The sequence below is a fragment of the Zonotrichia albicollis genome, chromosome 5 (genome assembly GCF_047830755.1).
Source record: "Zonotrichia albicollis isolate bZonAlb1 chromosome 5, bZonAlb1.hap1, whole genome shotgun sequence".
In the NCBI taxonomy this organism is placed as follows: Eukaryota; Metazoa; Chordata; class Aves; order Passeriformes; family Passerellidae; genus Zonotrichia; species Zonotrichia albicollis.
In genome coordinates this window covers 58,351,681-58,376,729 of record NC_133823.1, presented here as the reverse complement: position 1 = coordinate 58,376,729, position 25,049 = coordinate 58,351,681, and the positions used below count along the sequence as shown (strand labels likewise).

Sequence of the window (25,049 nt, the reverse complement as noted above, 5' to 3'; positions counted from 1 at the left end):
GCTGTCCCCCTTGCCCTCTCCAGAGAGCTGCTCCACGCTGTGTGGCCAGGCTGGCAGCTGCTGGAGCTTTGCTGTTTACTGAGATGCACCCTAGTAGAGCCTGAGCGTGGAGCCGTAGGACACGAGCAGCCTTGTGCCACTGGAGCTCTGGCAGGATAACGTGATACTTGTCAAGAAAGATGTCTTCACATCTCTTGTAACACTGCAATGGATTTCCCTTCATCTCTTCTATAAACAGAGTATTTATACCATTTCCCTGGTTTGCTCAGCACCAGTTTATAGCCTGCTGCTGGATTGGGCTTGCTGTTATTAATTATTTGTACTTATTTGGCCTCCTGGTATACCAAGGCATGATTGTGCAGGAAACTTTACACCCACAAACAAAAAAGGCAACTCTCTTGCCTAAAAAAGAAAACAGCAGACAGCTATTTGGAAAGATCCCATTAACTCCCCCTGGGCTGACGTGGCAGCTAAGTGATGAGTAGGAGCTGGTTCATAAGGTACAGAGGAAGTTGTTCCCTGTCTCTAGGGCTAGCTGTGGGCACCTTTTCAGTGCTGGAAAGCTATTGCATTTTCTTTTTTTTTTTTTTTTTTTGGTATGTCTTTAAAGGCATACAACAACCAGTTCTGTTGTTCTGTTGGTGTTTTGTTTTATTTTTTAAATGCAATTTCTCACACCAATTTCTCTGCTTCTAATATTTCCTTTCCCTCCTTTGACTGCTGCAGTTTGCCCACTTTTGCCCTCCCTGCTGCAGAGCCTTACAGCCTTGCTGCTTTTCCTTGTGGCATCTGCACCCCTCCATATTCCTCTCCCCTGCTCTTGCCTCCTTCCTCCTCCCCAGTTCGGGTCCCTCCTGCTGCTGTGCCTCTCTGCTCCTCCGCTTGGCTGCCTGCAACAAAGGAGGCAGGGGAGAGGCAGGAAGTACTGTTAAAAAAAGGAAAAGTCACCCTGCATGCCCCGTGCCAAAACTGCCTCTCTTACTCTGCAGCCAGCTTAGAAAAAATGAAGGGGGATGTCCAGAGGGTGTCCCAGCAGGAGAACATCCCCTCTGCAGGGATGGCTGAGGGGTGCTTGGGGGCAGGTGATTTCCCCCTGCCTGTGCAGGGAGGGGGCTCTGACGCCAGCACACCTTGTGCTGGTATAAAACTATCTGAGCCAAAGTTCAGGTGAAGGGCAGCCATGTAGCTGGAAAGTCATGTGGCTCTCATGTTGGTTAGTATGTCACTTTGAACAGCTCTTATCTGATATTATTATGACTAACCCAGTGCTGACAGCATGGAACAGATTACAGGAGCCATGTGATGATTATTTAAGGCATCGCTGAGTATAACATGCGGCTAATATTAACCCCTTCTTTCCAGAGCAGCTCTCTCACCCTGTGAGTGACACCTGCAGCAGGCACCTGCCCTGCCTGGGAGCGTTCCCTCACCACACTTACTGTGGGTGCTCTATTTCAGACAAGGCTATTTTTGAGTCATTCCTCTGTTTCAATGTGGCCTTGCAGTTCAGAGCAGTTCTCTGTGGTTGCTCTTTTATTATATTTTTTTTAAAATTTTATTTTGTTTGGTTTTTCTCCTTTTTTTTTTTTTTTCAGAATATGAAGGATCAGTTATGACAGGTACCCGTATTTCATATTTCCTGTGTCAGCACGTGCCAGTAAATTTCAGAAGCCTTTTTGTTTTGTTATGGTTGATCTTTAAAGGTATTAAGAATGACGCTGAAGTCATAGCTGGCAAAATAGACCTCACTGCTCTACATAAATGTCAGCAGCGCCAAGGCAATGCGTTCCGAGCAGTAACAATTCGTGTGCTCGCGGTGAAGTCGAGGTGTGCACACAGACTGTACCCTTTAAACAGGCTGACACCTGCACCAGGCATTTCAAAAACAATGCAAAAAGTGCAGTGTTATATAAAGCATGACTGGCCCTGACTGTTCAGCCACTTCAGAGATGTGTTGAAAGCTGTGTTGTGAGGATCCTGGGCGAGAAAGCTTGGGCTCCTGGTAGGGACTGGGGCCTGGTGTCTCCCCCTCATGAAGTAACATCAAAGGTGTGAAAAATTTAAATTCCACACCTGGAAATCCTGGTCACATGAGTGGCATTACTTATGTGGTAACACAGAGGGTAACATTGCACCAGCAGCTTTTGGAGTAAAAAGGGAAACGCTGGTGGGACGGGGTTCACAGTGACCTGCCCATGTGGGCCCAGGCGCTGCTGGGCATGAGGCACTTGCTGTCCCCCTTTGGGGGCCACCTGCAGCCGTCCTGTGCCCCTCCAGCAGGACTTGTGACCAGGGTGGCATAGATGTATCAGCTTTCTTTTGCACAAAGGGAAGATGGGGGATTATGAAATCAGTGTGTGATTTCAGCATTGTGAAAGCCTTTCCCAGGTTGTGAAGCCAGAGGGAGTTTGGCTGCTGGTTTTGTTGGGAGCCAGGAGGAAGGCCAACAGAAAGGTATTGTGTGAAGAAGAAATCGTGCTGCTCCCCTGGCCCTCTGCATGAAAGCATATTTCTCTTCCTCTCCTGTCTGCAAAACCTTGGAAAGAGAAAAGGGAAAAAGGTGGAGAAAGTCTGGAGCAGGAACACCAGGTAGCAACCCTTCTCTCCGTTTCACCAAACCCAAGTGTGATCACAAGCATTACCAGACATGATGGAGACTAATTACAACTGAGACTCAAAAGGCCTATAAGCTTTTTGAAAGGGGCTAAAAATCCCTTAGATGGGGCCCTGAGGACTCTTTTTTTTAAATTAAAAACTAAAAGAAAGAAAGAAAAAAAAAAAAGAGGCAAATAAAAGAGAAACAAAAAATCCCCTTGGCTCTACCAACAGCACATGCACAAGTGAGTATGTTGGCAGAGAGCATCCATGTGGGATTTGTATTGCTTGAGAGGTAGGCAGAATGACACACTGTGAAAGTGCAGGAATGCCTGTGCTGATGAGGGCCTTTGTTCCCTCTTCCAGCAAAGCTGCAAGAGACAGAGCCACTGGAGTAGGGAACAAGTGGTTGAACTGTGTAACAGTAATAATCATAGTAGCAGTGACAGTGCTGATTCCCTGTGAGCTTTAGTCAGTGCTTGAACCCATGTCTCAACACACTCAGGCATGCTGGTCACTTCACCCTGCCTATGATGTATGGGAGTTGCTTGGTCTGTAAAACATGATTGATAAATTGCTAATGTGCAGATTTCTGATGAGCTCAGATCAGTAATAGTTTGCATTGCTTGGAGATTCTCTATTAGAAAGTGCACACAAGGCTAAATCATAATTTGTTTCTTTTCTTGAGCTGAATTACTCACTTTTGGAAAAAAACTTTTTCTGCAGATGCTCTGTGAAATGTTTGTCTTAATGCTCATTTATCGTGACTGGCACTGATGGAACGGGTGCTGGTATGAAGCAGATGTATCTGTGTAATAGTTTACTTTGATGGCTCCTTTAAGAGGGTTCATAATCTTTATATTTTACCACTGGATTTGGAATTTTATGCTCCTTTAACAGGTGTATTACCTTGATCAGATGTTTTCATTTTAAACTATTGACTAATGAGCACATGGCCTGCAGGGATTGATGTGCAGAAAATTGATTCCTTTTAAAAGATTTATTCTTATATTCTCTTTTTATTTAGTGTAAGAGTTCACTAGAAAACATAAATGTTTGATAATGACAGTTCATGAGTAAAAATGCAATTAAACCCTTTGTTTCCCTTAGTTTAAAAGTAGAAAGAAAACAGTAGGTATGAGAATACACATAGAAAGATCCAATCTAAAATCAGACAGAGTTTTGTTTTCTGGGTTAACATTTAACAAACCCAGCTTTTAAAGCGTTTCTTCTCCACTCACAGCCAGTATTGTTTTTGTGCACTTTTATCATTCAAAGAGCTCAGGCTATTTGAAAAGGATGTGTACAAAGATTACCTTAAAATGACTCATTGTAAAAGCTCCCTACCTGATGAATTTGTCCTATTGGAATGAACATCTATTTTAATAGAATCCACTAAAAAAGCTCAATCTGTTCAGCCTGTGAGATGGAATGCAGTAGCAGAGTCCTGCCATGAAAATAGCTTGTGTAATCAGTGGAATATAAATGGCAACAGCATCTTGTACTCCCTTTTATGATGGTTGAAAGAGAAGGAATTCAGTGGGCAGCCATATGACCAGGTCCTGCATGACTGAGGAGCTCACATTTTTGCATTGCACTGTAGCACAGTATCTCATGTGTCCACGAGGAGGTAAATTGTTCCCATGCCTTGTGACCAGAATCTCTGTCTGGAGGAAGAAGTAGAAGAAAGGACCATTATTTTAGCAGAGGCATTAGAAATCTGTGTGACTGCTGGAAGCATTTATTAACAAAATATTTTCTCATAATTTTTCTCATATTTTCTCATTTTACTCTTCTGAAAGTAAGAGTGGGGAAACTGCTTCAAATAAAAAACTGCATATATGTCTAATAGTTAAAGTTTTAAAGCACTGCCTATGCTGACAGAAGAGGCAGGGATATGACAATTACTGAAAGCTTAGTACCAGGATAAATTTAAAGCAACTTTATTCTAGAGTGAGCCTTCTGCATGAATGCATGACTTGTGTTGGTGCCAGTGTGGGTGGCATTTGTTAGATTCTGGAGTCCAGTCTGTGTTGCTGCATGAAATGAGTGTGATGGGGTCAGGTCAGTCCTTGCTGAATGATAATCCACATCATAAAGCTACTGTAAATGATTCAGCATGGTTTAGTATTATTTTCAGCCAGTGCCCAGGAGAGGCCAGGACTGAGCTAGCATTAAGAATGAATTGTCCATGCTTCCCACTCTTATATAACTGAGGGTTCAGGTCACAGAAAAGTACAGCAGGAAAATGAACACAGCCTCTTTTCACAATGTAGATTACTTGTCTTCCTTAAACAAAGGTTGTGAACCAGGGTGGAGGTTTAGTTTTCAGAAAGCATCTCAGAACTTCCTAGAGAAATTGAGTTATGATTCTTGCAAATTGACAGAACTTTTAGGGCAGGTGCTCAACACCCATTATTTCAGCAGTGACCAGAGTAATTTGCCCCATTTTTGGGCATGTTGAGGTTGCAGCTTTTAATTTCTAAGTGGATATAATGTGTTAGCTTAAAGCCAAGAATTCCGTTGCAGGCAGGTTATTTGGTGACTATTGTGATCTTTTTTCTTTGATCTCTTACTAAGGCACCTTTGCAGCATTAATTTAAGTTGTTGTTTGAGGTCATACTAAATTGCTGTGTTCTTTTGTTGTTGCCCGGAAAAGGTTCTGAATAAGTTACTCATGTAGATACTTAGGTAGTTTCTTTTAGGTGTTAGTAGGCTACAAAAGGAAGGCTGGGATACAGAACTTCAAAAAAGGAACAGGCCAAAAGGAAAGACAGAATGAAAGAGAAGGAGAAGGAAAAGAAAGAAAGAAGAGAAAGAGAGAGAGAGCAAGAAAGAAAGAAATAGAAAATGTGCAAAAATCAGAAACCATAATTCCTTGTTGTCTAAATTAATTTTTTAGCAGCTACAGTTAGGCTGGACTGATGGCTATGTGATTGCTCTACTTGATTCTGTAAAAAGCAGCAATATTGTAGAGTTTTACTTACATACCAGGAAAAAAATAAAGCAAAGCTCTGTGTGCTTCAGACTTGGCTAGCGAGTCCAGCCAAGAACAGATGGAAACTCTGCCAAGCACTTTTTCATTGAAGAGTTTTCTTGAAGCTTTAAGAGGGGAAGATCGGAGTTTGCAGACAAAATTGCTGATTCCTGCTCAGAGTGCTACTCTCTTTCCTGCTTTTAGGGCCATCTTGCAAATATGGGCTGGACATCTGGCAAACATAGGCTGGGTTCAGTGGCTGTGTTTGTCTGGACTACTCATGCATGAGGACCATTTGACTTGGGATGGAAATAAGCATTGTCTGCTGGGCTTGTACATGTACTAGGGGGCTTTAGGGGTTTTGAAATTTTGGTGTTTGCGTTGCTGCAAGACCCTTTCAGACCGCCCCAAGTAGTAGAAGGTCCCATGTGGAAGGCTCAGTATTGTTCATGTTACTATCTCATGATGGAGCTTACTCTATCAGCTATAGTGTGTACTAGTCCAGGCCCCACACTTGAGCTCTTCTTGACCTGTAGAAGGGGCAATATCATTTTTTCACCCTAGTTCTTCAGCAGTTATATTCTCTTTACACGTACAAATGTGCTCCTTTACTTGCAGACTTTTCTGTCCTTCAGGACTATGCAATCATTTCAGAGGGGACTGTGTCCTAAAAGACTAAAAAAATTGTTTGTTTCTGGTTTGGGTCTTTTTCCACTCTGTCTCATAAAGAAATGCCATGAAAAAGCCATGAAGATGGAGTTCATTATGTTAATCCCATCTCCAAAAGCTCTGCTGTGCTGCAGGCCTTTGTTGTCAATAAAATGTCAAGCAATGGCATGTACAGCATGTTGTGCAGACTTCAAAATGCCGCAGCTGTAGCACTGCACTCTGCTTTCTACACAGAGCTGAGGAGTATGGGAGGATTAATATCAGGTGCCCAAAGTGTTAACACTGAAAACCAAAGCAAGAAAAAACCCAAACCTTACCGAGAGTTTTCTTCAGTGTATTTGTAAAAATTGGTTGTCATTCTTCATAGTTTGAAAGGCATCTGTTTACTCCTGGTTTATCCAGGAAAGCTGGTGCAGGGGTTTGCCTTCTCAGAGGGGCAATATCCTTCCAAGTGTTTATGGCAGTGTAGAGCATAGTGGTGCTATAATATAGCTATAGCCATTAATTTGTCATGCTTGTGATAATATGGGAGGCAGGTGAAATACCAGAAAGCAAATTGCCTATTTTAATTCCCAGAAAAGAGACTTTTCTTCAGCATTGACCCATTTTATGAAATCATGGATTTCATGCTGTAAAGGACCTGATGCTTTTTTGGTACAAATGTGACCAGTTTGTAGGTCTCCACACCTGTTGTGGGAAAGTCTGGCTGCAGGAAGGTCAGCCAAATACATTAATAATATGACCCTCACCAGCAGAAGCCAACAAGGAAAATATTATGTTCCTGGACATGTATTTTGTAGGTATGGTACAGAGACTAAAAGACAGCAACCTTTTTGGTTCTCCCAAGCACTGAAACAGGAAAATTTGCCAGTCTGGTCATGGGATAAGAGAGGAAGGACTGTGAGCAGATAAACAGCTCCTGACCTAATTCTGAAATAAGTATCACATCTTGTTTCTCAGACATAGTATTCTGAAATTTTTCATATTTTCTTAGAGGAGTATCACCATCTCTTCACACATCAGTGGTGTGTTTTAATACCAAGTCTGTGTTACAGATCAGTTACTACTGATTTTCAAGAAAGATTAAATACATTGGAATGAAGACTGGCCATACTGTGCTAGTAAAACTTTTGAGACCAGTGACTTAGTTTAGCATATAAGAGGGATGAGGTTTGTCATGTGGAAGTAAGAGGGATGACGGATGATGGTTGTAATCTCAGGTCATGTAGGAAGGTCTGACCTAATACCTGACCACAGCATTTTCATCTCCGTGCTGCTTTCCCACTGATTTCAGTGAGCGGGTGGCAGAAGGAAGAGACACATCCCTGTTATTATTTGATACATGTGAGCTCCTGTGGCCCTCACTCTGTATTTGCCTGGCCTGAGCTTTGCCATCTGCACTGCAGGCCAGGCCCTCTGCTGTGTGACTCTTTCCACCTCTCCCTGGAGCAGCTTGCTTTGGTTTCATGTAATTACAACTGATGTCTCTCAAAAAATATTGCATGTTATATGTTCCTTTTTGACACCTCATGATAGGGTTTCGTACTGCAAATCACCATGTTCAAAATGTGGAAAGACTGCAGCTGTAAAATTAATTTCATTTGTATTTATCCAGGTGTGGGTATTAGGAGTCAACCAAAATATAGCATCATAAATCCTCTTCGAGGAAAAAAAAGAAAAAGTTAGTATCTGCATCCAGGCTTTCTCTTGTCTTCCAGGCTCCTCTTTATTGTTTCCCTCAAAATGCTGGTGCTGCCAGGTTCCTTACAGCTGTTCTCATTTTGTCTGTTGCTGGCTTGTTTGCTGGTTCAGTAACTATAATAGTGTACCCTCCATCCTTTCCTCCTTCTCTCCTTTCTTCCCTTTCTTTCCTACTTTCTTTTTCTCCAGTATGGGGGTAAACAACTTGAAAAGTACTTTCATCAGCACACAGTTAGGTTACTCTTGCAACAAGTTCTGCATCCAGAAATACTGTGACAAAGTGTTTTATCCAACATCATTTTTTTCAGTGTGGAGGCATATCTTCTTGTGTGCAGTATCAACAGAGATACTGTCTTTAGTGCTCGGGGGTGTCACAGGTAGCTCTGAAACAACCTGCACTTACAGAAAAGTAATCTTCTTGGAGGAAGATCTGGGGTTAGCACAGGGAGCCAGAGCTGTTGAAAGGGCTTTGGTAGGTGGTGCAGTCTGTTGGGCTAAGTTAGGCAGCAGTACAGGACTTTCTAAGAGTAGGTATGAGGATGAAGAGGTGCTACTTTTGCACAGAGCCCTTGTGACTCAACTGACATTTCTACTTGGAAGAATTCCCTTTTTAACGGTGAGAAATATTTTAGTTTGTCTGCTTGGCCCTCTGTGATATGTTCCTACCTCACACTAATGCCAGTCGTATCAGATCGTTCTAATTATAAATGTGACAACTCTGAGAATTTGGATTTTAAAATCCTGGAGGATTTATGGGATATTTTCTAACTCCAAACCAGAAAAAGTTACTAGTAAGACTTAACCAGGTTAGAAGGTGGTGTTTTAGCCACAAAAGTACCCAGCCCACACCTGGATCTGAGCCAGGGTGTACATCTGCTATATATCTGAGAGAGGGAAAGGAAAGTATCCTATGCTGTGAGATTGGTATCAGCAGGGTCCCCTGTTTCCAACCATGCTCATTTGCTCTAAGTCATGAAATTAATTAATGGAGAAAATTTCTTGTAAAATAGAGCAGCACTTCTGATTTACATGACTTCTGTGCATTTGCAAGTATTTTTGTCCCCCTATGGCTAGAGCTGTATGAACAGGTTTTGTTCCAATAAATGAACTAACACGCACGTATTAGGCAGAGATCTCAGGGAATGCAGTCTGTGCAACAGCTTTGGCATTCTCTCCTGTTTATTTCTTTGTACCAATGGAGATGCCCCCCCTGCTCTGTGCCATATTTCTCCCCCCCAGCTCAGCTACTGAGCCACCTTTTCAGTGGCTGCAGTGAATCAGCACTTCTGGCAGGCTGGTGCTGTGCCTCTGAGCGTGACTCGGTGCGGCACACAGACCCCTCCTGGTCTGCCTGGCTGCCCTGGAACAGGGCTCAGCCCTGCAGGCACAGGTTTTCCTGCAGTTTTAAAAAACAGCAAACAGCAGATCGAAAAGTTGTGCTGGGTGTTATTTCCCTCTAGGAGGAGAAGCTTTTTGCTGATTGTGATCAAGGGGATATTTGCAACCCCATTTAAAACACTGTGTGGGCTTTCAGGTAATTATTAATAAGTGCAATAAATATACTAAGAAAGAAAAGAAAATTAAGCTAGACGCATTGCACTTGGAAAAGGTGAAACTTATAAGATTGACAGATGTTTGAAAATTTTGAGAAACTCTCTGAAATAGATGCAGAAAATAAACAAAAATCCAATAACTGCAAGATTGCTCTCTCCTCTCCTCTCCCAGTGTATCTGCAAATCCTTTTTTAGGTCATGTTACCTAAAAAAAACAAGGAAGAGAAGAGAAGGGAGTTCTATTTATTTCGTTTCAAGCCTGATTTTCAAACTCAGGAAGCTCTCTCACTCCAAAGAAAACCCCACAGAAGATACTGACGCTCCCTCTGAGTCTTTGGTAATGTTCCCCAAATTGTTCATATCTTCTTCAGTTTGGCAATACAGAGAAAGAGGGTGTTTGTAGACCCATTGCTCTGAATGAACAACACTTGAAACCACAGCTAATCTCACAGAACAAGTTGGTGAATAAGGTGTTGAATTAAGGACTCAGAGCATGGCCCATGGGAAAGGATAAATCCTGCTTCACTGGAGTTTGTGGTAAGGCTACTATTGATGGGGTTGCAGAAGGGCAGGATCAGGCTCTGTGTTTTGCTTTGAATGCATTTTTCTTAAATGGTAAGGGAAATTAAAATAATTTGCTTCCAAAAATTGTTTTCTCATAACAGAGAAAACAAAAGTACAAGAGCAGTATGCAGCAGGACTTGGAGGTCCTGAGCTACATTTTTGTGGTTTTGTTGTTGAATAATTTTTTTCTCCTTACATTCAAATCTAAACTGAAATGTTGGCTGAAATCCTTCATGTGTGTTTTCATATATGGTTCCATAGGCATTGTTTTCCTTGATTTCCATTAACATAAATAGTTAAATAACTGAGGAAACTGGAACTATGTAGTATTACTTCTCTTCATCAGATAATTGGTGCTTTGCAGGCCTAATATGCAATATGTTGATTAGTGCTTTTGTTCTATTAAGGAGTTTATTTTTACTGTACATCAAATTTACTACAGATTAGGCTCCTGTAAGCAATTCATTAGATGTCTTGCATGTGGTTTTCAAAGTGATGTAAATCTTGCCTCTGCTTGAGAACTGAATCCTACAGAAAATCATTATACAATCTATGCATGCAATGCCTGTTGTCCTGAGCGAGACACAGATGCTGGGACTTCCAGGGTTCAAAAAGAGCTCCTGGAATTGGCTCTGGAGTGCCAGTGCTCCCAGAGTGGTACCGAACAGACTCGCCTACTGTGTGGGTGGTGCAGAGGGGGTGCCCCAGAGCAGAGGTGGCTGGGGTGCTGTCCATCTGAGATGGCTTTGCTGCGTGTCCCTGTGAGACTGCATGTGCTGAAGTGTGCTCACCTCAGCTGTACAGCGCCTTGTGTGAAAGGGCACATGCAGGTGTTGGCACGTAGAGTCATGCGTGAATAGAAATGGAGCCTGCAGTTTCAAAAGTGGTCCATGATCCTGGGGATTGATGAGAAACTTGGTCATCCAGTTATGGCCTGCAGCTGTATACCCTGTGAATACAGCACGTATTCCATGTCTGGCGGCAGGAGTATGTTTTTTAAGGCGATGGTTGTGGAGAGGATTATCTTTTTTTAGGTTTGCTTTATTAAGCCAATCAGAAATGTTCAAAACTAGGAGGTGTTTCTCCAAATCTTATGATCCCATTAGTTAAACAACAGAGGGAGAAGTGAAGCAAGCAAGCAAGCAGACTACAGAATAAAATGTGTAAATAAAATACAAACTTTTGGTCAGGTAACATCTTGCTGAGCAGTCAGATTATTGACTACCCAGCCAGTTCTGCTGATATGACCAACATAAATTCATCTTTGCTGCTTTTTTTACTGATGCCAAAAACCAGAGGAGCTCTAGGAAAGGAGAACTGGATTCAATTCTGGTTCATGAATCACATATTGAATTGTCAGGAAAGGAACAAGTTCTGCCCCAATTGCCACTATAACTATGATAGGTTGTACTCGTGTGCCTCAGGGCAGAATATGGTCTGAAATGAAATAGATGAGGTCAAAATCTGTTTTCATTGATCACAGAGAAGGCAGTGAAGCTGTAGAGGCAAATGTGACAGGAAAATATTGTCAGCAAGGCCGTTCCTCTTGCCAGTGATGCATCATAGCAAAAAGAAGGCTGTTTGATTTTCAACCTCCATGATGTCTTGGTTGGATTGATAAAAAAAATAATCATTCTGTAAGGAAGTAAATTGAACTGAAAGTAAGACCCAGTGATTGACACTGAATTGCAAGATGCCATTTATTTAAAGTCTTTTTGCACAGAAAAAAAAAAGGGCCATTTTGTTTTTGCAGCAGAAAGTTTTGTTTTGTTTTGGTTTGAGTTTTTTTACTTATGTTTTTAGGATCTTGCAAAAGGGAGACAAGGAATGTGGTTTCAGGAATAAACTTCTTTTATTCCATCAGATATATTCTGCAGCCCATTCCATAAAGATGACAATAATAAAAAAGCAAGGGACACAATAAAAGAAACAACTTTCTTTCTGTTAGGGCGGATGGCTTTATAGAATAGATACTGAAGCAGCAAAGAACTGAAAGTGGTTTCTGAGAAGTGTTGACCTCCTTTCGTGCCACTTACTGTGAATTAAAGCTGTGAGTGAGAACTAGTTTGGGCATGTGGTACAGCACTTACAGCAACTGCTGCCAAGGAACAAGATTTGTGTTTCTAATGAAATGCAACAAAAGAAAATGGTTTAAGAGTCAGTGGCTGTCACTGTGTAAAAAAAAGTATCTATTTATGTACAGATAGGAAAAAAAAGGTCAAATTGGGTTATTCTATATGTAGGCTACCATACATGTAAACTCTTGTAATGTGAGATTCAAAATCAAACTACTGTGGATTGTGCAGGGTTTAGCATATCTCACTCTGTTGGAGTTTACAAAGTTGAGCTAGTTAAAAGCAGTTGTGACCTGCTCTGTGCCTGCGATTGACTGTTGTTTGTCACTCTTACAGGCATTATTAGTAACAGTGATCTGCTATAGGAAAGGGGTACATTTAGAGCAAGGAAACTGGGTTTTTGTGGCTTTTTCGAACTCCTTTCTTACGAAACCAAAAGGCAAATAACTTCAGCACTTCTAAACCAAGGCTGCCAAACAGTATCACTTACCACTACCTTTAAGGCTATAAATATCTTAGGACATGACATCCACTCACTGATTTGTAGCAAAGATGTTATGAGAATTGTTCATGCACTGCAATTTCATTAAGGGTTGAAAACTGTAACAAAACACTGAGGAAAAAATATTGCTATATTTACACAGTGTCTTAACTCATTTTTTTCACCCCTCCGGGGTTGGAAAGGGAACCACCTGTCTCCTTTGCTGATGTCAGACTGCTGCCTGGAGACATGGTGCTATTGGAAAGCACACGATACTGTACATATTTACACCAAGCTTGTATCTGATTGAGATTGTGCTACGAGACCTGTGAGTTCACAAGTTTCTTCATCATACTCTCATGCATTAAACATGTATTTGAACTCTGGCTTGAAATCCGTGTGATCTTATGATAGACGTATTTATGTAACAGTTAAATGAATGATCATGTGCTCTCCAGCTCCTTTTCCATGCAAATGTAGAGGAAATTGAATATTATAATATTTCAGTGAGATGTCCTCAATAACAAATTACTGTTTAAAATAACCAATATTTGTATGTATATAAATTGCCTAGCAGTTATTTTTGTCTGCTATTTGCATGATATGGAAAAGATTTTTTCTAGCAAATGTTTTAAGCTACTTGGTGCTGCTTTCCTTTTGGAATGATCACAAGGGTGCACATTTAGGGACGTATTTTCCATCTGTTTTTTTGAAGCTGGCAAAGCACATAATTGGAATAGAAAAGAAGTCTGAAAGTACCCATATTTGAACTGCTATGTGTTTGAGCCATTCTAGGAATTCTTACTCTGTAGCAGTCGGTAAAACTGAAGGACTATATTGTGCCCTTGGGATGCAGTATGCAGGCAGGGCTCAAGGCCAGTGGGAGCCCTAGGGGACTGCCCAGGGGCACACCAGGGCCCTCCTGAGACTTTTGCTGCTTGGTTACCAAGGCAAGAACCTGAAATGATCAGGGGAACTCTTTGAACTCCACCTGTTTGCAGTCCTGTGTTGTGGAGGTTTGTTTGAGGTGGTCCTTCTGCAAAGGCCAGGCTTGGGCTTCTCTTCAAACAGCCTTGAGTGATGTGATGTGCCGGTTGGAGATCCTTGAGTGATGTGCTGTGCCTGTTGGAGAGACCCACAGGGTCTTCTGTGTCCTGCACTGGTGGGTGTGGGGCTGACCTTCCATGGAGAGCAGCACTGCCATGATGGTGACTCTTTTCAGAATGGGGATCAGCACCTGGTGAGCCACAGCTCACCTACACTCCCTCTGCCTGTCTGTAAGCATTGCCTTGGCTCCTCACATCAGCTCACCCTTTTGGTGGGACTGCTTGGTGTACATGGTGAATAAGGGTGGCAGAATCTGGCCATGTTGCTCTGTCAGTGGTTGGATCAAGTTGGCCACCATTTAGTGTGCAGCAATTTCTCTTAGTTGGGCATTTTGAAAGCACCAAAGTGCTTGAGGACATTAGTTCTCCTGGGAATCCATGGGGCTGGGAACAGCTAGGTAAAAAAGGCTCCAAGAAATGTGAAAGGCTCCAATGTGCTGCAAAAGCTAAGTAAAAGAGCAGATTTTGGGATAGTAGCATGCCTGGGGTATCAGATTGCCCAAATTAAGTTCTGACAAAAGAAATGGATTTTTTCTTGCTGAGGTCTAGAGAAGATCTAGACAGCACCACAGCTGTTGAACTGCTTATGTCTCCTGAGCAGTTCAAGCACAATTCCTGGGGTGCGGAGATAGTTTTCACTATCAGCTGGATGGGTATTTTTGGCTGAAGGCTGTTCCAGTGGGAAAACTCATATCAGTGGGTGTTGCTGAAGACAGTACTTCTGGATTACTGTGGGAACTAGTCCGTTGCTAGTGTGCACCAAACTCATGGTGGTACAGAGGGAGATGTCACTATCTCATCTTCCAAGATCTCCTTAATCCTTTTTTTAATAATTTGTGATTTGTTTAGTGTAGTTCTTCAGCGATGATCTACACTGTATGTTAGGGATTTTTTTAATGGAGAATGGAGATTGAAGGGTAAGGAAAACTGGCCTTCCCTATGCTAGAGACAGAGAAGTTACAGATAGAAATGAATGCTTCAGTCTTCTGTTTCATCCTCATGTGCTAGCACCATTTTTTTTGTATACTAAACAGAATGTTCTAATGTATGATTCATATTAATTAGCTTTCTGCAAAGTACTGCACACCTCAACTTGAACTGAACCAGAAATAAATATATTGCCATATATTAACATTTTATTAGTTGAGAAGAAGAATAGGATGAAGGCACCTATGTGAAATCCCAAGTATGAGCTTCAGATTGAATTAATGCCAGCAGTTCCTTGAGATTAATTTGGTTACTATGGGTGCAGAATAAGAAATAGTATACCATAATGTAAATATGTTTACTGATTCATTTTTGGCATTAAAAACTAAAACCACATGCAACAACAGCTTTTTCTTACTTGGAAGACGGTGGGTACATTTTAGTAATGGAAGTGAATGTTGCCCTCTGGAAAGTGCCAATACCCCAGTGGAAGATGAGTGCTGTTCCTACAGAGGATCTGCCCCATCACACGCGGCAGAACTGCAATACACCAAAAGAGTCCTGAAACAAAAGATACTACCAACCCAGAAAGCTGCCAGTCTTTTACAGCTTCTCATTAAATATCCCTTGTAACATGATAGCATCTGTTTCATGTACCATTCAACTAGTCAAATGGGAGTTTTCTCTCCTTGTGCCACTTCCCATTTCATCAGTATGTAAGAAAAGGAACAAGTTTTGCATCCTAAGATGTTGAAAGCTGAGAAATAATAAAATAATGCAATAGAAATACTATATATATTCAGAAAGCAATTATTTTAAGGAGTTTCAGTTTTGACATGGCTAGATTAACTATGAAGCTTTTTGTTTTTATACTTACTGTCAAGAATGTTGTTAAATACTGATACCACCTCCTAAGAGAACAACTTTTAAATACCAAAATGAAAAGGATGAGCATTAAATATTTTGGTAGATATATTGTGCCATAATGTATACTGTCTTGTTCTTAATACAAGGCACAGTAGGGCTTAATTAAAAAGTGATTGTACGATCTATCACAAACCTGCATTAGGGATATGGATGCCAAGAAAATTAAGTTGAATAGGTGGTGATAATGAAATCGATATTTTATTGAATAGCTTTTATTCCTATGCCTTTGTTTGCTATTCTTGCCTTCCTGTCAGCAGGTAAGACATTTTCCATCCAAAATTCTTTGAAGGAATTCATTTAGTCTGATGCTGCTTTATTTCATTATTTTATCAGTGTAAGTTATTTTATTCATTTTTTTGACAGAGTAAAATGCCTTGACAAACTTCTGACTCCATCAGAGCAGAGCATGACAGTAAACAAAGAAAAGCAAGTCCTTACGAGCTCGTTCCTGCTAGGAGTAGCTAACAGCTGATACAAGGGTGATTTTCTATTTCATGTAAGCAAAAGTCATAGTCACTCAAAGCCTCCAGGGCAGCCCCACAACTGGATTTTAGTACAGCTTTCTCCTATTCCAGCTCCTACTGTGGCTTTAGGACCTGCTCAGTAAAGTGTTTAGCATTAGAGAACAGTGAAATATAGCATAATACCAAGTGAAGAATATATACAATAAAGGTAAGTATTTGTACAGCCTGGGCCAAAATTCCCCTTGTTATAACTTCATCAATTTAAATGCTATTGATTTTTCAGGTACCACTGACCTGAAATTGCTGGGATTGTGCTTGGGACGAATTTGACCTATGCTGTTAAGGCCAAGCAGAATCACAGTTTTGAAAGTGTAATGCAAAGAAATAGTTACCGAGTATTCCACTGTCTTGTAATTCTACACCAGTCACTGACTTCAGTGCACTGTTGCAAAATCTCTTCTTTAGATGGGTAGAACTGTGTCTGCAAGCACTGTAGAAAACAATAAAAGAGCTTATTGTTTCCTTTCATATTTTTAAGAGTGGTGTGCTGCAAACCTTACAGCCTGTGCTTTCTGAACAGAGCTGCCGGGGCAGCCGGCACAGCTTCATTTTCACATCCCCACTTCCTAGGTTCAATGTTGTCAGTGTCCTTTTTGTGGCAGAAATCCAATAGCCAAAAGGGGAGTCTGGTTTCCATGATCTTTCTGCTTATGTGTCTCAAATGGGCACATACCACATACTGCAGTGCACTGCACATTGCAACTTGCAGCTTGTCTCACGCCTGGGTGCAGTAGACAACATGGGATAATGTGCTAGAGGAGAAGACAGGCACAGCACAAGGCTCCTGAAAGCCATGAGAGGCACTGAAAGCTTGTGTTCATGGTATGCAGCAGTATAGATATTTGAAAGGTTAGGTTCTGTCTATTTTTAGGTAGCCTTCACATTGGAACTGATCTAAAAATGAAGGGGACATAAAAATTGCACTCTCCTGATTTATCAGGGATTTTTGACAAAATGCATTAAAAAAGCTGTCCTCTGAATCAGAGATTTTTTTCTGAAGTGTAGTAGTTCTGTGCTTCTTGTTTAGAAGAGGAGTCTTTATGCTCTTGATTAAAATGCCAGTGCTGTCTATTTCACTCCAAGATCAGCATTTTCAGATTTTAGCAAAGTTAAAGAAATATGACTTTCCTACTTATTGTTTGGGAAGATTTATTCACTCGTGTAAATGAATTTTAAAAAATTGGCAAGGCCTTTTATCTCATATAAAATAAATCTGAAGATAAATGATCTATTCCACTAACATCACCTATCATTAAAGTGGCTAAATGAAAATCAAAATGTGTTGCTATTTAGTGCCTGCTCGCCTTTTTACGGGAGATGAAATTGAGCATGTTTACTGGGCAGGAATTGTCAGCTATGCTTCGATTTACAGCATTGTCCAGGATATAAATTAACAACCACCATGTGTTTTCCCCCACTCTCCGTGGAAGATGGTAGCCCTATCTCCCAAAGTGTAGAGCTCCAGCTTGCTGTGCATGCTTCGACCCTTCCTTAAGGAAAACCTGCAAACAATATAAAATTGTGCTGCATTGAACTGAAGTGCAAATATTTTTCCATGTCCCTGTAAACCAGAGTGCATGTGAGAATGAAACAGCTGGAGGTCTACCTCCAGAAAACCCCTGGGGATGTGTCACACTCATTTCTCCAGTCTATGCAATCTTGGTTTAATAAATTGGTAATAATATTGTGATGAAGTGCTCTTTGGTGTAGGTTTGCTCTTTTATCAGAAGTCTTTTTTTACATAACAACTTGCAACAGAAATTAAAATAATCTTCCATTCTGACAGTTTCCTATTTTTACTTGGTTCTTTGTTTCTCAGAGAGAAGGGAGAGGCTGCAATGGGCAAAAGGGAATGGTGCACTCTGATGAAGTCTCTGTTTCAGGGTGAATCCTACCCAGTCCTTTCAATGCTTTTGGTTAAATGCATCGCCCTGACTTGCACTTCCACGTATGGAGTTCAAAAGAGCAGAAACAAAAAAACAGTGTTTAATTGAGCCAGATTGTTGGGGAATTTTACAATGGTAGAGATCTATTTGGATGAACACAGAAGTAGCAAACTCACCTTATTTGTTGATAGACATGAAGTAGTGAAAGTACAGTTACAGCTCTTTTGGGAGGAAGCATGAATCTTCCTGGTACCCACTCACAAAATAATATATAATCAGTGTCCCAGGGCAAAGATGTTTAGCAAATACTAAATTTCTTGGGAACAAAGATGTCTAACATGGTGATAGCTGATGCAATCTATGTGCTTTATTCCTGTTGTATTCACAGGGGAAAGTTAGGAAAGCCTGAATAGTATGAAAATTTAAAAAAAAAAAAAAAGGTGGAGGAGTTTCTGCTTTGAACTGTGTTGGTCCCACCATCTGTGATAAGGTCTGATTCAAAGCCTGCCTAAATCCATTTAAAGATTTCCATTCCCTTCCAAAGGATTTAGAGCAGTCACCCCTTCCAGGTACTTTACCCCCCTTTTACTTTACTGCATTTTCTCATACAGGTATTGAGGCAAGTGATTTTGATAGAATATAATAAAATAAAATAAAAATAAAATAGTAACTCACCCATACCTTTCTGTGGCTAGTTCTCCCATTCCATCTCTGCACTGGCATGTTTGGCCCTGAGTCAGAGGTGAAAGTACTGACAAATTTCTTGTCAAAAGCATCGCTGGAGGAGGGTCAGCCTCTAAAGGTTTACGGCTGCACTTTGTATAGCTAATAAGCCCTGGGCTAAATGCTTATCTTCCTTTATTTCAGTTATCTGAACTGGGGATGGAGGGAGGATGACATCTCTTGCCATTTGTGCAACTTTTTTAGATTAATATTGCAGCTCCAAGAAAAATGAATAATTGGGCTTTTGAGCAGGGAGTGGAACCATGAAACCCATAGGGATTCCTCTAGCACTAGTCACTAGTTTGCATATCGCAAGTTAACTGCAATTCATGAAGGGTTCTGGCTAAAAATAACTCCAGGGCTCAGTTTTGGCTGGCAGGAACTACTAGTTAAGAGGTCAGGCAAAGCTGATCCTTCAGAAGCCTGGCCTGCATGAGACTGTGGGGTGTTGCAATGAGGTGATGCCACCTCTGCTTGGCTTGTCCTTGGCTGACTCAGGAAAACGGGGTGCAGGGGCTGTGGGGACCTGGGGAAGGGAACCTTTGCTGCAGCCTGGGAGCTTCAGAGGCCAAGCAGTGAGTGCTGGCTGCTGCATGACTGGGGCTATGTTCTCCACTGACAGGAGTTTCCACAAAAGCTCACACTCTTCCACAGGCAGGCACCACCCTATAAAGGGTAACTTGATCTGTAAGTGTATTCAAAAAAATCCCACTAGATGTTTTGTGTGATATCTTAATTTTGTTTGCCTAAAATTGTTGCAGAGCAAATCTGTGGCCTGTGTTACTGAAATCATCAGATTACTACAGTCCAGAATTATTTCTGCATTAGACTTTGTTTTAATATGAAAAATGCCAAGAGCTAGGCCCAAGAAAAAAGGCTGACTCAGTTCCACTGAGCTCTGTCTGAGGAAAGTCATATTTGAAGATGAGAGATGTGTTGGTAAGGCTGTCTGTCATCTCTAGTTTATTAAAAAGAATTGCTAGGAGGCACTAAAACTGTCCACTGCCTTTCTCTCTGTTCCTTCACTCAAAGGTGCTTCATTCACATCGCTTTACCACAGCGGTTTTGTGTAAAACAAGATTTGATTTTAGAGTATTTAAAGGTTACTGTTCTCTCCAGTGCTGTGCTGCAGCCTTGTGTGCTCCACTGCAGTTGCCTTACCAGCCATTTTAGAGGGGAGATAGCCCATGTTATGGAAATGAGAGATTTTTTTCCTATCTCTAGCTACTGTGAGCCTCATTGTGGCAGAGCACACTGAACTCTCTGCACTGCCGTGGCAGCCAGGGCATCACAGCTCCCCTTCAGGCTGGGAGGCCCTGTCTGGGTGCCTAAATGGCCAGATGGCAAAGCAAACCCCAAATGCAATGTGACAGCTGGGTGGCCACCTCAGTGAAGGCTGGTAGCTTTGCAGGCTGGTAGCTCCCATAATCTTCCTTATGGTTGTGCCAGGGAATCTTTTCTGTACCCTAAGATAACAAATCCATGGTGGTTGTTTATAGAATCATCCTCTCCAGCTCCCTCTCAGAAAAAGTCAGAAAAAACTAGATTGACATTCTATGAAAAAGTCAGGAAAGAAGAGCTCCAGGGTAATTCGTCTCTTGGTGCTCAGGGGAAAGGGTGCAAGGTGGATGATAATATGTGTAATGAAAAAGGTCTGGGTAGGGTGTTCCAGAGCTCTGCAGAATGTTCCAAAAACAAGGGGTGTTCCTGAAGCTTCCCCATGTTCTGCCCTGTGTGGCTGAAGCTGAAGAAGACAATTGCCTGTCGTCAGAAGGGCACGAGCATCCAAGCAAGGCTGGGAGTGGGAGAGGAAGGGCACAACTTCTGAGTGGGGGCAGATGTTCCAGAGCCCTGAACAGGAATGTCCAAAGCCAGTTCCTTGGGTCTGATAATATCAGATATGAGCAGGTTTTGGTCTCTTCCCAGGCACTTGAATGTGTGGAAGGATAAGGGAATAATAAGAACTTTATGACTTCTTTTGTTCCAAGGAAATATCAGCAGTGAGGTGAGTAAAGGAGATATGATGAAGATCTGCAACGGTCTGCGATTTTGATGTGGTCCTGCCTGCTCTGCCAACCTGCAAGACAGTGCAAAACTGGAATCTGTCTCCTTGGCTTGCCTGGGTGTTTGTGCTCAGACAGCAGCACAGCCTCCCCAGGAAACGGATGTGTTTACATGGCTCCCTTTCTCAAACATATAGAGGTCATAAATTTAAAGGTAGATACTCTTTTACAGATCAGCCCTTCTGAAAAACAGTAACACCCAAGTGAAAGACATTGTTCATATTCCTTTTAGCAAGTCTGACAAGCTGGATTTTCCTGCAAGTGAGGGTTCTGGAGAATGCTCCAAATGTTGGAGAGAAACAAGTGACAAATATATTTTTTACATAATCAGCTGGAGTGGGTTGGTTTTTCTTGTTTATAATGAGTAAGTGAAACATGCTTATAAAGAGACTGATATTCAGAGAGGTATAAGAATAATTATAAAATTTCTTGTAGTGGGTACCTGTGATCCTCCTGCTTCACCTGAACACTGCTGGAAGGTTTCACTACAAGCCCGCAGTTACAAAGAGTCACACGTCTGCAAGCTTGGTTAATGCTGGTAATCAGGTAATCTGCACCGATAGTAAATAGTCATAGTCAGGTCCAGCCACATGAACATGCAAGTGATTTCCCCTGGCATTCAGTGCTCTTTATTTGAGCCCTCAGTCTGTGGAGACAGATGTGGCAGAATTCAGCCTGGTGTCAGTAATGTCAGTAACGCATTGGTGTTCAGAGAAAGTTATTTTGGACTCTCGAATATACAGCTCCTCAGACAGCAGCCCGTGACCCAGAGCTGGGCCAGGAATTAACTTGGCCCTTGAGTTTTTCAGAGAGCTGGTACAGAGACCTATCCTGGGTTTCTCTGTTAAAAAAAATCTCAGATCGTAACTGCCCTAACAAAACTAGAGAGAGAAGATGGCTTTATTCCAGTGTAGAATTACTGCAAAAATGAACCCAAAAGTTCAAGGAGTTTGATTTACTGGCTTATGCCATTGAGGGTGTATTCTGGGTAGGATGAACTGGATAAATAAGGAAAAGAAGATGAGAAAAGGGAAAAAAAGAGCAAACAAATAGGATAGAAGTGGAACAGAGACAATGGACTGGAGAACAAATACAGGACTGTGCAAAAAATAAGAGTAAAGATGCACAGAAGGAAGATTTTTAATAAAAAATTAATAGTGTACATATACTTTATATAGAACATCATTCACACCAACACGTCTTTGGAGTGCAATTTGCTCTTTTGTATACAGCATTGGCTGATCTTTTTCTGTAATTCTTGGAGAGTTGAGCAGAAAGGGTTGAGTTGATGTGAGAACTGATTTGCAAACCTCATCTGTCTGAAACTCCAGCACTATTTTTATGTACAAGTTTGCTTTTCCTTACTCCCCTAGGAAAGTAGTAAACTTATCCAAAAATCAGTGAATACCATAGTTTTGGGGGCAAGGAAAGAAAACATTTCTTCCTCAGTGCCATAATCAAGGGACTAATTTTTGGTCACAAGGTCTCCAAAATCAGTAGCTTCTTTGAGAAACCTAAATTACAGGGAATAAAAACCTGACCCATAGTTAAAAAATGTGGGTGAAAGAGGAGGATAAAATGATTGCTGAATTCAGGAAAAAGTCAAGGACAGAGGGCTTGAAGATTTTGGTCTTTGATTCGTATTTGCTGTTGTTGCAGGCACCTGTACCTTCCAGTCTGTTAGAAACGTATCAGGATTTGGGAATTAGTGCCCAAATGTTGTTGGAAGGCTTACCAGAACTTTCTTGAATCATGGCCTTTAAAGAAGAAAAGGCAAAATTTGGGGATTGCTGAGACCTGGTACAGACTAACCTGAAAACAGGGGAAATGCAGTGTGTGAAGAGGTGGTCTGATAAAGGACATTTCACCAGGGCAGATTGTGTCAAACAGAGCTGCAGACTTTTTCAGCTGAAGGAGGGTTTCTTTGTATGTTTGTTGTGGAACCAAATATTGTGTGTGTATGCGCTCAGATATTGCCCCACAAAAGATGTTTGTGCAATTCTTTGGTGTTGTCAAAACAGAGGGAAGAGCATTGCTAAAGCTTCTAGGGAATGTTCAGAAGACAAGGTTTCCTTTGAGGAAGCAGCTTAGGTGCTGGCTGGGTTTCACAGCCTTCATTTGCATATGTGGAGGCTGTGTGCTTCCAAACTACACTGCCACTGCAGCTGTCTTCCTTGCTTTTCTCCTCCTTGGGGCACTATGCTCAAAACCCACAGTAAAACATGGGAAAAAAAATCCTAGCGGGTAAGTTTATACTATGGGTGGGGTTACACACTTCAGTTAAAAAGAAATAAAAGTCTTCCCAAGCAGTGTGGAACCCTTGTTGAAATCTCAGTCTTTTTTAGTTGGAGTTTTGCTTTGTGTCTCTTCTAGGTAATGGTGGAACTGCCAGCAAAGTTCAAGCTATAATGTGGACAGGGCCATAGAAAAGCTCTGGGGCTCTGTAATTATTACTTTTGGTGGCTCTGTCTGTAGTGCACTAGAAAAGTTCTTCAATCTCTAAAGCTTGTATGGTGAGAGCACCACTAAGGTCACAGTTTATATTTATCAGTTAACTTGCTAATTTGAAGGGAAAGCATTCAAGTGGAAATGTAGAAAATAGAAACAACATGAGCAGGTCACAATATCCAAAACAGCAATATGAAATGTTCCAGTGTAAATACATTTCTATAAAAGGTGTGAATGAAACTTAAAAAAAAAAACAACCCAGATGATGGATTCGGCACAGTCAATGAACACAATTATAAGTAGGTATTGAAGGAGAGTATTCCACCAACCATGGATCCACAGATAATAATTAATAAGAACCAACTCTACTCCAGGCAGGCAGGTGCCCAGTATTATTTCACAGTTGACTGTTCAGGGGGTAGAGGTACTCACCTGTGCCACAGATCTTAATAATTTACTGCAGTTTTTATCATTAAATCAGCACATAATTGGGAAGGAAATTAGTTTGAGGGGTTTTTTTTTGTTAAGCGCAAAGCAGCACCGTTAATTTACTTATTTGTAGGAAAGGCTTTCTGTAGTTATTTAGTATTTTGCTGTCTTTTTTCTTTTAATTAAGTAAAGTAAAAACAATGCCATTTTTGTCATCAGTGCTTGGTGAAAATATGACAGTGTGATGTGATTTGCAACTTAAGCACAAACTCAGAAAAATGTACATTTTATCAGGACTGGCAATAATGAATTACAAGGAAGCACAAATAAGCTAAGAATATATCTGAGACCTCCTACCATTTCTGAAGGTTCCAGTGTCTGTGGGGAAAAGGCTATTTCAAGAATTGTACTTCTTATTTATTTTTTTTCCTCTCAGCAAAATTGCCATAGCCTTGTATAATAATTGAATTCATTTAGTCTTTAGAATACTCAAGTTTGCAAATAACAATGAAAATGAATATTTCATGGCGTGGAGGATGATAAGCTGTAGTTTTGTAACTTCCACTGGTAGCCCAGCACAAGAGAGCCAGCATTTACATTTCATGAGAATTTTTGCACCCAGATAATATAAAGAACTGCTGCTTAAGACAATAAGCAGGCAGGTGGGGATAGTTAAACAAGACCTTTATTTTGGGGCTTTCTTTCCCTATTTTGGACAACAATTTACAGGTCAGTTTTATCCGTGGAATTTGTTGTGTATGCAACGCAAAGGAGCATCGTAAACCAGTTGCACCTGCAGCAGCCCCTATTGTCTGGGAAGGGCTCTGACGGGGAGACAGGTGTTAGCAGTGTGTCTGATTTTCCACGACAAGAGATTTTTAATGAATTTATTTCAGTGAGTAAACGCTGTGTTCAGGTCGGGCGGGTGCAGCAGGGCGCCCCGAGGCAGCTCACGGAGGCGGGCGGGGGTCGCGGCGGCGGTGGGCAGGACGGAGCAGCTCCTTGCCACAGCCACGGTTTGGTGGGGAATGCACGGAGACAGGGCAGTGATTAAAGAGCGGCTCCAAGTACTGTAATCCATCTGGGAACAGGATCAGGCTTCCCCCTCGGAGCAGGTGAGATAACTGTAGCCACATTTTTTATAGATGCTGAGTCCATGTCAGAGAAATGCTGGGCTGGGGGGTGTGGGGGGGGGGGGGGGCGGGGTTGCCGACATACTTACCGTGCAAAAACTAACTTCAGTTGCAATTGTCTATGAGAAACCATAGCCTAACCAAAATACTCGGGGTGGTGAAAAATCCCTGAGTGCAAAAAATTAAAAATGTTGGGAGGTGGTGTAACTTTTGCCGAACTCTGGGACAGCCTCTCCCATAGAGGCGGGGGAGCGGTGCGGGCACGGGA

General features: G+C 41.6%; 1 protein-coding gene and 1 long non-coding RNA gene across 5 annotated transcripts in view; one reads left to right on the top strand and one right to left on the bottom strand.

Annotated features, from left to right (window-relative positions):
* PPARGC1A (PPARG coactivator 1 alpha) overlaps positions 1 to 25,049 on the top strand; it is a 365,154-nt gene that overhangs the window by 271,362 nt on the left and 68,743 nt on the right. The window contains exon 1 of one of the 4 annotated variants that reach the window (XR_012580521.1): positions 7,953 to 8,558. The exons of 2 other annotated variants lie outside the window; for them this stretch is intronic. Coding sequence is in view for 1 of the 2 variants with exons in the window: in XM_074541811.1 (XP_074397912.1) it covers positions 8,133 to 8,558 (426 nt within the window). In the remaining variant the exon portion in view is untranslated. Of the gene's footprint in view, positions 1 to 7,952; positions 8,559 to 25,049 lie in introns of those variants that run through there. One more of the 4 variants, XM_074541811.1, reaches the window with a different exon arrangement.
* LOC141729190 (uncharacterized) lies at positions 964 to 19,008 on the bottom strand. The gene is made up of 3 exons (XR_012580522.1): positions 18,661 to 19,008; positions 16,432 to 16,529; positions 964 to 4,262 (listed from the first exon to the last, which is right to left on the bottom strand). It is a non-coding gene; the product is annotated as an uncharacterized LOC141729190 (long non-coding RNA).